Source organism: Salvelinus namaycush, chromosome 14 (genome assembly GCF_016432855.1).
Source record: "Salvelinus namaycush isolate Seneca chromosome 14, SaNama_1.0, whole genome shotgun sequence".
NCBI lineage: Eukaryota > Metazoa > Chordata > Actinopteri > Salmoniformes > Salmonidae > Salvelinus > Salvelinus namaycush.
The window spans coordinates 37,137,046-37,151,996 of record NC_052320.1 but is presented as its reverse complement, the minus strand read 5'-3'; the positions used below and the strand labels follow the sequence as shown (position 1 = coordinate 37,151,996).

The following is a 14,951-nucleotide window of genomic DNA, read 5'->3' as shown; positions in this document are numbered from 1 at the left end:
TGACCACAAGTCCATTTGATGTCACAAAGCTATCCAGTACTTAAAAAATATCCTCTCCTGTTGTCCTGGTTTCCAGTGGTTTGCAGAAGAGGATGTCTTCTTTAATTGACCCCCCATAAACGTAATGGACATATACCAGGAGCTGTGCCAGGCCCGCCACGTCTGTTGACTCATCCAGCTGTAACGCATAGAATTCACTGGTTTGTATGCGAATCTCCTGCCATGTCACTGATGCGTCGTGAAACAGTGTTGTTTGATGAAGGCATTGTCTGTATATATTTTTTGCCTTTTCCCCCAGCATTGTCCCAGCCATATCCGCGGCAGCAGGAAGAATTAAGTCCTCCACAATAGTATGGGGCCTGCCTGTCCTAGCCACTGCTTTTATACATGGGGCCTGCCTGTCCTAGCCACTCGGTAGCTCACCATATAAGACGCTTCTAGACCCTTCTTATTAATGGTATCTGTTGCTTTTATACATGTCTTACTACTCGAATGTCATCTTTCTTCTCGCTCAAAAAACTCCTGTGGCTTATTTTTCAAATTGGCATGTTTTGTTTCTAAATGTCTTTTGCACATTTAACACTCCCAATATAAGTGAACCCCAAATCAATGTAGTTCTCATCATATTTGCGTCTCTTCGATGGTCCAACGTCCCTGTCTGTTGTTCGGTGCTTTCCCGGGTAAGGGGGCAGTAGCTCTTCGGCTGCATCAAATTCACAACTGTCAGTGTCCATGCTAGCTGGGCTAACAACAAATGTAGAATTACTGATGCTAGCATTGGATGTGTTCGTGGAAGCAGAAAAACGTCTGTCGTCGACAGGTGCAGGTGTAGTTCTGCTGGTAGTAGCAGTACTACCAGTAGAGCTGTTATGTGTCTCTAAGGGCCTTACTTTTTTTAACCATTTATCCATTTCCGAGCAAACGGAATGAGCAGCAGCTATGTTTGGCTACATACATACCGTTAGTGGAATTCCCGGGAGCGAGTAACGGTTAATGTGACTTTATGTTAGGCTACCTGTATTTGACATTGTGTTGTTATTTCGCTGAACACTAGATTTTATTTTTGGCAGTGAAACGAGGCTACTCAGGCAAGAAGAAAAACTCACCCAAATGTATAGCCCCGTTGGAAAATATAAATGGTCTGTTTTTTAATGTGAATCACATTTTTATTTGGTGTACCCCTGACGGCATTGCTTACCCCAGTTTGGGAATACCTGATCTGGAAGAATTCAGAGAATGTGACAAATAAACTCGAAACGGGAAAATGTTTACTGGTTGCTCAGGTGGAAAGGGGAAGTCAGATGTGTGGAATAAATTTGACTAGTTGTGGAAGATACTGGAGCTCAAGAAAAAGAAGGTAAGGAGCAAGTGCTGCGTGCATATTATGTACCAAACAGGTGCCGTTAGATTACAATATCATTTCTCTGACCGTTTGGAACAATGTAATACCAGAGAGTCTGTTGTAACATAAAATAAAATAAAATGTAAAGCCTTTATTACAGCAAAGACTAAAACCAGTCGCATTCATTTACTCCTGATTATTATTTGACCCTGCTGGTCATTTATGAACATTTGAACATCTTGGCCATGTTCTGTTATAATCTCCACCCGGCACAGCCAGAAGAGGACTGGCCACCCCTCATAGCCTGGTTCCTCTCTAGGTTTCTTCCTAGGTTTTGGCCTTTTTAGGGAGTTTTTCCTAGCCGCCGTGCTTCTACACCTGCATTGCTTGCTGTTTGGGGTTTTAGGCTGGGTTTCTGTACAGCACTTCGAGATATTAGCTGATGTACGAAGGGCTATATAAAATAAACTTGATTTGATTCATTCATGAATGCAATTTCCAACATGGAATGGTTTATCTATTGTTTATGCTAATTATTCAAGGGTCTATCTGTTATTTTATTTTAATACTAAAATGCTTGAATGCATGTCAAATCATGAACGACGGGTACGCTGTGTGATGATATTAATAAATGAATGATTGATTGATACAGTACTGTAGCCTTTATACGTTTTGAAATACAGGCCTAAGTAAGCTCCGCTATTAAGACTAAATAGGATGTGCTCTTAGGCCTACAGCTCGATGGTGGTTATACAAGGCTGCTATACTAAGCCTACTAATGATAATGACATCACTGATTATTATAATAATGATGATCATAACAATAATAGTAATAATAACAATAATGATATCAAGAAAAAGGAGGGTTATTATTTTTATAAATAGTCTATGCTTTTTATGACAATTTGGAACCGTGTAAATAACACTACATAGATTATAAATAATACCAGAGAGGCTGTTCTAAAGGAAAAAAGTGTAAAGCATTTAGTACAGTATAGCAAAGATCAAAACCAACCAAATGTGTTTATGTTGTGGTTGTATGAGGCTTGGTTCTCACGGAATCAGTAGGCTATTAAACAAACACTCAAACAGGCAACAGAAGCAGGATCTGTCTTATTTCTGTAGATATACAGTGCCTTTCGGAAAGTATTCAGACCCCTTGAAATGTTCCACTATTTGTTACAGCCCTATTCTAAAATTTATTTCAAAAATATGTTCCTCAGCAATCTACACACAATACCCCGTAATGACAAAGAAAACAGGTTTTTAGACATTTTTGCTCATTTATAAAAAATAAGAAACAGAAATACCTTATTTACATAAGTATTCAGACCCTTTGCTATGAGACTTGAAATTTAACTCAGGTGGATCCTTTTTCCATTGATCATCCTTGAGATGTTTCTATAACTTGATTGGAGTACACCTGGGATAAATTCAATTGATTGGACATGATTTGGAAAGGCACACAGCTGTCTTTGTAAGGTCGCACAGTTGACAGTGCATGTCAGAGCAAAGAACAAGCAATGCGGTTGAAGGAATTGTCCGTAGAGCTCCGAGACAGGATTATGTTGAGGCACAGATCTGGGGAAGAGTACCAAAAAATGTCTGCAGCATTGAAGGTCCCCAAGAACACAGTGGACTCCATCATTCTTAAATGGAAGACATTTGGAACCACCAAGACTCTTCCTAGAGCTGGCCGCCCGGCCAAACTGAGCAATCGGGGAAGAAGGGCCTTGGTCAGGGAGGTGACCAAGAACCTGACAGAGCCATAGAGTTCTTCTGTGGCGATGGGAGTAACTTCCAGAAGGACAACCATTTCTGCAGCACTCTATCAATCAGGCCTTTATGGTAGAGTCACCAGACGGAAGCCACTCCTCAGTAAAAGGCACATGACAGCCCGCTTTGAGTTTGCCAAAAGGCACCTAAAGACTCTCAGACCATGAGAAACAAGATTCTCTGGTCTGATGAAACCAAGATTGAACTCTTTGGCCTGAACGCCACGCGTCACGTCTGGAGGAAACCTGGCACCATCCCTACGGTGAAGCATGGCGGTGGCAGCGTCATGGTGTGGGGACGTTTTTCAGCGGCATGGACTGGGAGACAAGTCAGGATCGAGGCAAAGATGAACGGAGCAAAGTACAGAGAGATCCTTTTTGAAAACCTGCTCCAGAGCACTCAGGACCTCAGACTGGGGCGAAGGTTCACCTTCCAACAGGACAACGACCCTAAGCGCACAGGCAAGACAATGCAGGAGTGGCTTCGGGACAAGTCTCTGAATCTACTTGAGTGGCTTGAAGCCGATCAAACATCTCTGGAGAAATCTGAAAATAGCTGTGCTGTAACGCTCCCCATCCAACCTGACAGAGCTTGAGAGGATCTGCAGAAAGGAATGGGAGAAACTCCCCAAATACAGGTGTGCCAAGTTTGTAGCGTCCTAACCAAGAAGACTCAAGGCTGTAATCGCTGCCAAAGGTGCTTCAACAAAGTACTGAGTAAAGGGTCTGAATACTTATGTCAATGTGATATTTCCGTTTGCTTTGTCATTATGGGGTATTGTGTGTAGATTGATGATGTCACGTTCCTGACCTTGTTTTCCTTTTGTATAGTTGTGTTTAGTGGGTCAGGACGTGAGCTGGGTGGGCAGTCTGTGTTGTTTGTTCTATGTTAAGTGTTAGGTTTAATTGACCTTGTATGGCTCTCAATCAGAGGCAGGTGTTTTCGTTTTCCTCTGATTGAGAACCATATATAGGTAGGTTGTTTCACATTGTTTGTTGTGGGTGGTTGTATCTCGTGTCTGTATGTCTACCACACGGGACTGTTTCGTTTGTGTTTCATGTAGTCTGTTCCTGTTCGTGCGTTCTTCGTTTATTGTAAGTTCTCAAGTCCAGGTCTGTCTACATCGTTTATTTGTTTTGGTAGTTTGTTATAGTGTTTTCGTGTTTCGTCTATCATTTCAATAAATCATTATGTCATATAACAACGCTGCGCTTTGGTCCAATCCCTACTCCTCCTCTTCGGACGAAGAGGAGGAGAACAACCGTTACAGATGAGGGAAAATAACAATTGAATCCATTTTAGAATAAGGCTGTAACGTAACAAAATGTGGACAAAGTCAAGGGGTCTGAATACTTTCTGAATGCACTGTAAAGCCAGGCACATTTAACATTTAGGTTATTGATTATAGACCTAATTAAGTTTGGGTTTCCTCTCCTCACTTTTCTTAGACAATTAAGGAAAGTGCTGTTTTCTCATCTCCTAACTCCGCTGCTGCCTCAGCCACATTGTTCTCAACACCAATATGCTGGTTAACTTTGCTATTATGCACATAGCAACATGGTCAAGGAAAAGATGGCAATTCAACAGCGCACTGATGTGTTTCAGAACCGCGGACAGCGACCGCTACCCAACATGGGAGAAAGCGCATCTGTTATAAAATACTATTATTTGTATTAGTGTTGCACCATTGTTCCTACATAATATAGCCATATACAATTTCAGTAGCACATCTTAGAGTGGACTGTTCCATCCCCACGGCCTCCACAATGGATCAGTCCATTCAGACAGGCACCAATCACACAGGTGTACGCCATTTTTGCTACTGCTCTACTAAAGAAATCTCGGTCGACCAACAGCCTATCGACCAAACAATTGACCAGTCGACTAAATGCGGTCAACCCTACATCATACACACGCACACATATGTAGGCACACACACACACACACACACCATCATGACAGACGGTGACTGGTTCCAATATTCCAAGCACGACGCCGGAAGGTGTAAATGCAAACCGGGTACGTTACTTTAGTTGTAAAACAGGTGGTTAAGTAAAGGCAAGTTGCTCCATTAACAGTCAACGAGGCGTACTCATAGATCACAGACCACAGCCCCAACAATCACTACCAATGAAGATCGGATCTGAAATAGGCAACTCATAGGAAGCGTCATTTTAATGAATGTGGTACTTGGATTTAATGGGAAGAATGAAGAGGAAGAATAAGAAGTAAAAGAGAGAAACAGAGAAGAGAGGGAAACAGAACGACTAGGGGGCTTCACAGAGAAATAGAGATGTGAAGGGAATGAAAGAGAGAAGAGGATGGAGAGAGATGTGAAGGAGGGGGAGAGAGAAGAACATTGAAGATATAAAGAGCAGGGGAGATGAGGAGGAGAAAGGCTGACAGGAACAGAGGACATGGAGAGACAATGAGGAGAGGAGGGGAAGAGACAGAGAGAGGAAGAGATGGTGATGGCTCCTGAGGGAGTCTGTGTACTTACTCAGTGTGGTGATAGAACCAGCCTGTCCTTCCTCTAGGCTACATGCTGTATGCGGTCATACTGGACTGTGCTCCTTCCCCGAACCAGGGAGGACATGCACTGGAATATACTCCTATGACACCCTCTCTTCCTCCTTCTACCTCCCTTTCTCTCTCTCTCTCTCTCTCTCTCTCTCTCTCTCTCTCCCTCACACCAATCACATACGCACAGACCTTCTGCTAAGAGCTAAAGTACGTCACTTGATCAAATCCACCTTCCTCTTTCTCTCTCATCTCTCTCTCTCTCTCTCTCTCTCTCTCTCTCTCTCTCTCCCTCTCTTGCCTTCGATCCCTTCCTGTCTTCTCAGTCCTGTAGTCAGAGGAAAACCTGATCATGTCTCATCATTTAACTTCACAGCATTATAAACAAGATTTCTACCACAGCTATGTTCATGAGGCTGTTGTTAGTGTATATTACCACTATTAGGTTGTGTATATTTCACATAGTGTACATTGTACTTGTGGAAACACATACCAACAGTATATTGTATTCTACTGCCCTTTCCTGCAGTCAATGACCAAAAGCGCCCTCTTTGGCCTCATGGGTGGAATGTTATTCATATTTTTCATAATTTCATCCTTACTAAAGATTATTTTTAAAAACCTGATGAAGATCTGGTGTTTCTATGACAAGTTCTGTTATATTTCAGTCTTCTGTGATGTATATAAAATGTAATGTGGGAATGCAAACTCTAAATGGAATACATTTCAACTCTATATGTGACATGGTACAGGTGTCTTCTTTTTTAAAAACCCATAACTATGTGTGTGAGGTGTATACTTTTGCTTCAAAGTAGATTTGTTTAAGACTACCCAGACACACTTTGTGTGACCCTGATTTAGCCCGCTGAGGTAAAGGCTTAATCATTTGTAATATTATGGTATTATCAAGTGCTAATAAGTAGCAACAACAACCGAGCAATCCACCAAATACAGAGACACTCATGCACACACACACACACACACACACACACACACACACACACACACACACACACACACACACATACACACACACACACACCCACACACACACACACACACACGCACACACACACACGCACACACACACACAAAACACAAAACTCCAATGAAATGAGAGGGAACAATACAACTGTATTTGTATAGATGTAAGGTGCGAAGCTGGTGAGATATAGACGGTTAAACACACCGCCCCACCCTGGACCTGGAAAAGAGTCCAATTCATATTGAAGACCCTGTGATATTCTCAGGATTACGGAGGTTTTCACTGAGCCACTAATCAGTATAACTAATGTCCCCTCCTAAATATAACATCTGTTTCAGCCATTTCACCTCCCTCCCTCCTACCCTGGCTCGCACCAACGCTTCTGACAACTAGCTACACTGCTCACTCTTTCTTCATACTTATTTCCTTATACTGTTCTCAGTGCATGTTTCAGTTATGCCTTTTTTGACAGATATTCCGGTGACTGATTGAGTGGATTCGTCTTTACTTCTGTGCACAAAGAAAGAAGGTAAAAAAAGAGAAAGAAACACGAGGCCCAAGCCAGAGAGGATAAAGGGGTGTCATATGGATTGAAAACCTGTGTGAAAACCCAGAGGCCTTAAGAAGAACAAAACCTTAACCAAGCACCCAGTGTATCAGCGCTCGGACACATTAGCCTCTCCCTGTTAACTGTCTGGTACACATACACATTATTCCATTTGCCGAGGGGTGTAAGGATCCACCCCTGGCTTTTGGCATTCCCTCTGCTCCCATAATCATGGAGATGAAGAGGCCTCTGACTCACAGCGTTGTTGTCAGTCTTGGACTCATGCAGTGTAACCTGATTGAAGCTCTTTGATTTCTCCACATAGAGCTTCTACAGGGGCTCAGAGGTCCCCTCTACTGGGCCAGACGCTACACTGCAGCCGCCTGGATGGTTACTGCACTGACACGCTTACCAAGTCCAATTCATCTGCAGATACAGAGCATGGAGAACCAGGCTATGAAACATACATCAAGCATACAGAATGAAAAAACACTTCCTGAATTCACTGCAGGACATTATTAGGGGGAAAGAGACCCAAAAAGGTTCTGTTTGGCGTGGTGACAAATCTAAATTCAAGGGCAGTGTTATCTTAACCTAATTTCTCTCTCCCTTTTTCTCACCAGCTATTGAGATTCTCTTAAATAACATCAAATCTGCACCCCTGCCGCTTGCGCTTGCTTGACCTGAAAACATTAATTAAAAACTGAGGCTGGTTTGGGATTTTCATGTAACAAACTGCTGCTACAAATCCAATACTGCACTCTATTGGACATGTTAAGAATTACATTCAAATGTTTTACCAGTAAAAGCTAATTAAACCACAGGAGGTTGGTGGCACCTTAATCGGGGAGGAGGGCTCATCGTAATGGCTGGAACGGAATCAATGGAATGGTTTCCATGTGTTTGATACCGTTCCATTCACTCCGTTCCAGCCGTTATTATGAGCCGTCCTCCCCTAAGCAGCCTCCTGTGAATTAAACCAAATAAAAAGCCTCATAATAAAGACATCACAGTGATTGGTTACTATAAGATTGAGAATAAGACAAAGGCAATGGTCACTTTCAAAAACCTTGTAGTATTTCGACACCCTTTCGTTTCGTTAGCGCTTGTGGAATGTGGTATGACAGTGTTGAATTGACACAAGGTCCTTGGTTATGCCAGTCACACTGCACACTGACCATGGCAACAGGAGCTAGTGAAGAACTCTAAAGTTACCTGTCTTTTGATGAAGCTGGAGGTGGTGTCTGAGGACGTGCTGCCATCCGAACGTTTGAACCGACTTTTCCTCTTAGGCAACTTCCTGGGCAGCTGTTGCAGAGGAGAGAGGGATGAGAGAGGAAAGAAAGAGAGAAATACTTATGTATTTCTATAGATCGAGACCAGAATAAGTCGAGTGCATTCTCAAATCTTCAAATAGCTCAATTTCTCAAATCCTATTACATGGTGTGATAGATCAATGTCTAAAACAAACTGTTCTTCTGGCTGGATATATGGGTCGTTCCACCAATTCGGTGCATCTTAAGAGGTTCGATTTAAAAAAAAGACTATATTAAGTGCCTATTAAGTGTCAAATGAAGTAACAGGGATGACAATTTCTTCCCCTTGTGACAGGGAAGCTTGTTGTGTGCAACAGGAAGTGGCAATTGTTATGCTCGATCCGGTCAGTTTTCCACCACATTTTACTATTAGATATTCAATATTCCTTCAGAATTATATATATATATTTTTAAGAATAGTTTCAGCATATTAAAACGAGAGTTCAGTTCACGTAACACATTTGACCTAAAAATAAGAGACTGTTTTTTTCCCCTTAAAATGAATCCCTTATTACATTAAATAAATTATAATCTTCAGAAATTACTTTGTCAAAGCAACAAAATAATTGGGGCTTTTCAACGATGGTGAAAACTTGGATAAACGTTGGGGATAAGTGGTTTAAAATCTTCCTACAAGTCACTGAGGATGCACAGAGGGACAGCAAGTCTTTATTCATATTAAAAATCTGAATTTCTGAAACATGTCCATGTGGACTATATTAAAGTGCATTTAATTTAATATGAGGTTTTTAAAATACAATACGTGAGCACAATTTCTACTTAAAATATCAAAGTGACACAAAAAGGTACTCATTTCGTGGAACGACCCATATGTAATGACTGTCTGGATAATAATACGTGTCTAGTAGTGGATGATATTTCTCAAACCATTGATTAAATGTATTTATTGGGGACAAAGGCTGACGCAGAACTGTAAATAGTCATGAACCATGCAGGGAATTGGGCACACCTTGTTCTGGACTGCCCTGTGAGTGCGAGCTTAGCATTTTATTGGTAGATAAGTTTTTTTTTGGGGGGGGGGGGGGGGGGGGGGGGTGAAAATGGACATGCATTCACAATACAGAATATGGACAGACTGTTATACGTACAGCCAGCCCACTGTAGATCTATACGAATCCCCGACTCAATAAAGTCTCGTTGGATTGGATTTAGCTCCCACCCAACAGTTACTTTGATGCCAAAACCTGACGGTAGAGTGCCTTGGCAATTGCGTTTTAATAAAAGCGCTGAAATAAGTAGGCTACAGGTGAGCCGATCTACTCGAACATACACCTCTCAAGAAATGCTTGATATTCACGGTTTCTTACCCGCCACAGATGAAACGTTAAAACAGTTCAATATCAGACACTTGATATCTGTTTTTGGTGGAGTATAACGCGTTGTATGCAGAGTTTAATCAGGAAATGCATTAAAATAAATAATAAAACACCATTGCACAATACATATTGAAAATCAGAAGAATAGAGGCCTGAATTGCGGTTAGAAATCAGAGTGAGTGAAGAACACACTTCAGCAATGAACATTGTAGACCTATCAATCATCTTATCTACTTTCTTTATAGCGACAATTGAATAGCCCAGATAACCGATCGAATTAAACGGATAACATAATCCTATCGTGTGGCATAGCCTTTTGCTTATTTTCATCAATCGGCAGTTTCAAAACGATATTCCACTGGCGTAGGTAGAAACTATTGCCAAGGCTGTACGCTTTCATTTCAACAACAAGTAGCAAAACGTTAACCATTTTCAAGCTCTACTTTGCTGAGTGCCATCTTAAAAGAGGAGACCTACCTGAAAATTGTGAGACTGTGAGCCTGTTTCGACACCAGGCAGTGGGTCTGCGGACGATTTGGACATTTTGACTTGCACCATCTATTTGAGAGCGCAGGGAGGCGGGATGCACACAGACATCGGTTATTGGAAAAAACGCTGATACCAACATTACATCTATGTGCAGTGGAAGAGGGAGGGTGTACCGTAGTAGAATAGTGTGAGGGTGTGGGGCGAGAGAGCTACATGGATGTATGGTAAACAAAATATATTTTCTGCATCAAGGAAGGAAAAACATATCACTATAAAAAAATATATCGAGTCAAGATGTATACTATACTAGCCGATGAGCTCTCATTTGCCCTCGATCCCTGTATATTTGCGTCGCATCCTCTCTCTCTCTCTCTCTCTCTCTCTCTCTCTCTCTCTCTCTCTCTCTCTCTCTCTCTCTCTTTCGCTCCCCCTCTTTCATTCTATGTCTCTCTCTGTGCTCGCTATGAGAGGGTCTCACAGAAGGCTGCTTAATTGGCGTAACAGCTAATCCGTGCAGAAATGAAATGATTCTGTTTTTCAAGTTGGTATTATAAAATGTGGGTTATTCATTTGAGCAAATGTTCTTTTTTAATAAATAACAACATAAATATTGTTTTAGTACCATTTCAATTCTGTATGCTAAATAAAAGTAAAGGATTAGTGTTTCCTACTGTATATGATTCATGGTTGAATGATGTGTTTCATAATTTGGAATACCATGTAAACTATAGTTATCTATTATAGGCCAAGTGGATACTGGGGACAGGTGTAACATATTTGAGTTTTTTTCTATTTCTGTTTGAGTTAGAGGTATTCAAATTTACCATGATAACATGAATCTATTGGTAGAATTTCGAGTAGGCCCACATTAGTCGAGGTTGGTGGTAACCATGCAATGGGTCAATTGTAGCACTTTCTTTAATGGTAAAAATGAAGGCGTATTGTCATCTCATCTTAAATCAATATATTGATTAATATACAATCTAAAAAATATAATATTTTCTTCATTAGGTCATAATATTCCTATATGTTTTTTCTTCAGTAAATTGTGGAGTAACCTATGTCAAAAGCCGCAGGTAGCCTAAATAAGGCCTGCTAACGACATACTAAAGTTATCTGCGTGAATCCATTGTGCCCTGTACCACCGCACGAACATTCAGCACCATGGACAGCGCCACGATCAAACCAGAGAGGATTTCAGCACCACCGGTCGCCGGTCAGCGCCGCACCTATATTACCGCACCCAGCCCACCTCACTGCTCGTATTAAGGATATTCAGCTCACCTGTGCTGGGGTTTGTTCTAGTTGTCTGCTTATTGGTCTGCTTATCGTGGACAGATTTTGACCGGGGTAAACCCTCTCACTTTGCCTCGTGCTCTCGGGTGTGGCTCTGTGCAGGAGGAAGATTGCCATGATCTTTGATATTGCTCCCTTTCCCCTTATTTGGAATAGTTCACGTTTAGAAAATAAATGGAAGATAATGGCAGCTACTGCTTCTTTGGCATCCAATGGACTGGTGCTAAACTGTGGTCCTTGGTTAGGCTATTATGTACATTACAATACCATTTACTGGAACCATTATTAAGTCCCAGTTGAGACCAAAGTATATTTTCCAAGGCAGCCCTGCATGATAAGACCAAGCAATTACAACTACACTATGAAACAAATATAAATGACATAAAGAATGTTAATAAAAGCTTTGGCTTTTTTCTATCAACAATGACAAGCTTGGATGGAAAATGACTGAGTATAAAAGCAGATGATATTGCCATATTTTCAATTTAAGCCTACTAGAAAGTGTGTGCCCTTAGACCTGGAGGGAAGCAAAATTCATTCCATTACCTAAGAATAGTAAAGCCCCCTTTACTGGCTGAAATAGCCGACCAATCAGCCTGTCACCAACCTTTGGTAAAGTTTTGAAAAAAATGGTGTTTGACCAGATACAATGCTATTTTACAGTAAACAAATTGACAACAGACTTTCAGCATTCTTATAAGGAAGGACAGGGGATGTAAAGCCATAACACAGCACTTACACGAATGGCTGATGATTCAATGTGGCTTTTGACTTTATCGATCATAGTCTGCTGCTGTAAAAACGCATGTGTTATGGCTTTACATCCCCTGCTATGTTGTGGATAAATAGTTACCTGTCTAACAGAACACAGAGGGTGTTCTTTAATGGAAGCCTCTCCAACATAATCAAGGTAGAATCAGGAATTCCCCAGGGCAGCTGTCTAGGCCTCTTCATTTTTTAAATCTTTACTAACGACATGCCACTGGCTTTGACTAAAGCCAGTGTGTCTATGTATGTGGATGACAGAACACTATGCATGTCAGCTACAACAGCGACCGAAATGACTGAAACACTTAACAAAGAGCTGCAGTTAGTTTCGGAATGGGTGGCAAGGAATAAGTTAGTCCTGAATATTTCAAAAAACTAAAAGCATTGTATTTGGGACAAATCATTCACTAAACCCTAAACCTCAACTAAATATTGTAATAAATAATGTGGAAATTGAGCAAGTTGAGGTGACTAAACTGCTTGGATTAACCCTGGATTGTAAACTGTCATGGTCAAAACATATTGATACAACAGTAGCTAAGATGGGGAGAAGTCTGTCCATAATAAAGCGTTGCTCTACCTTCTTAACAGCACTATCAACAAGGCAGGTCCTTCAGGCCCTAGTTTTGGCGCACCTGGGCTATTGTTCAGTCGTGTAGTCAGGTGCCCCAAAGAGGGACTTAGGAAAATTCCAATTGGCTCAGAACAGGGCACCATGGCTGACCCTTGGATGTACACAGAGAGCAAACATTAATAATATGCATGTCAATCTCTCCTGGCTCAAAGTGGAGGAGAGATTGACTTCATCACTGCTTGTATTTATGAGAGGTATTGATATGTTGAAAGCACCGAGCTGTCTGTTTAAACAACTAACACACAGCTCGGACACCCATGTATACCCCACAAGACATGCCACCAGAGGTCTCTTCACTGTCCCCAAGTCCAGAACAGATTATGGGAGGAGCACAGTACTACATAGAGCCATGACTACATGGAACTATATTCCACATCAGGTAACTGATGCAAGCAGTAGAATCAGATTTAAAAAACAGATAAAAATACACCTCATGGAACAGCCGGGACTGTGCAGCAACACAAACATAGGCACAGACATGCGCACACATGATAACATACGCACTATACACACACGCACACATGGATTGTGTGTTGTAGATATGTGGTACTGGAGTAGGGGCCTGAGGGCACACACTTAATGTGTTGTGAAATCTATTTTGAATGTTCTGTAATGTTTAAAAATTGTATAACTGCCTTCATTTTGCCGGACCCCAGGAAGAGTAGTCGCTGCTTTGGCGGCAGCTAATGGGGATCCATAATAAATACCAATACAAATAAATACAATTACACAATCAAGGCAGGAGCACAGGAAACACACACACACACACACACACACACACACACACACACACACACACACACACACACACACACACACACACACACACACACACACACACACACACACACACACACACACACACACAATAATAAAAACAACCACATTCCTCACTGAAAAGATCCTCTATCAACAATCTGAATTGCCAGAAAGGCACCAATGTGTCCAACTGTAGGATATTCTGAAGATTGTTCCATAAGTGAGGTGAGAAGAAACTAAAAGATGTTTGAATACATCTGTGACCTGCAGCACCATCTAGCAGTAATGAGCAGAAAGTGATTCTTCTATAGCAACATCTAAAACCAATTGGTTCGCTTCAACAGAGAGAGAGAGAGAGAGAGAGAGAGAGAGAGAGAGAGAGAGAGAGAGAGAGAGAGAGAGAGAGAGCGAGAGAGAGAGAGAGAGAGAGAGAGAGAGAGAGAGAGAGAGAGAGAGAGATGGGTCAGCAGTCAAATCTCAGTGATGGATACATATCAGTGGTTGGTGACATAAGAACATCCAGGGGCAATTTCCTGGGTTTCACGCCTGTCACAATCAAACAGCCTAGCTTTCAATCACCTGATGATGAGCACTGTAGGCCACCAGGCCCTGACATGTCGGTGGTCAACAGATCACATGTGATGTGGATGTGACAGCAGGAGACAGTGGTGGTTTATTGACAGCTGGGCTATGCTTTGTATTGGCAATCAGATCTGAATGGTTTGTTTGGCAGGGAGGAAGAGGGATGCTTGGTGGGTAACTTTGAATTGTCAGTCATTGAGTATTGGGAGCACTGTGCTCTCTTCATCAATGAGCAGCCATGGGATTGAATTGATCGCTGACTGATGGTAATGTAATGATGACGATCTATCCTATTCAACCCCCACTGCCCTCCAACAGACAGACAGCCAGGCAGGCACCCACACACACAGAAACACACACACACACACACACATATTTTAGCTTTTTGTTTCTTGCAAAAAGCATTTTTTACCTCGTTGTGCATTGGATGGTAGGAGTGTCATTTGTGAGAGAAAATGTGTGTAGCCTATCAGTAAGTTTGCACCGTTTGGAACTAGTCAAATAGTACCAGAAAAAGTGGCAGGCGCTGCTCAGTCCTACTATCAGGCAACAGTGAACATGCCAAAGGCACGAGGTTGGCTGCAGAGGCAGAGCCATCAG

The 14,951-nt window shown here is 41.8% G+C and overlaps 1 protein-coding gene across 1 annotated transcript in view; it reads right to left on the bottom strand.

Moving 5' to 3' along the window:
- cacnb3a (calcium channel, voltage-dependent, beta 3a) overlaps window positions 1-10,381 on the bottom strand; it is a 26,090-nt gene extending 15,709 nt beyond the window's left edge. Inside the window, exons 1-2 of the mRNA XM_039007741.1 lie at window positions 10,301-10,381; window positions 8,386-8,478 (exon numbers count right to left, since the gene is read on the bottom strand). Coding sequence (XP_038863669.1) covers window positions 8,386-8,478; window positions 10,301-10,381 — 174 coding nt within the window. The remainder of the gene's footprint in view (window positions 1-8,385; window positions 8,479-10,300) is intronic.
- Between the last annotated feature and the right edge of the window lie 4,570 nt (window positions 10,382-14,951).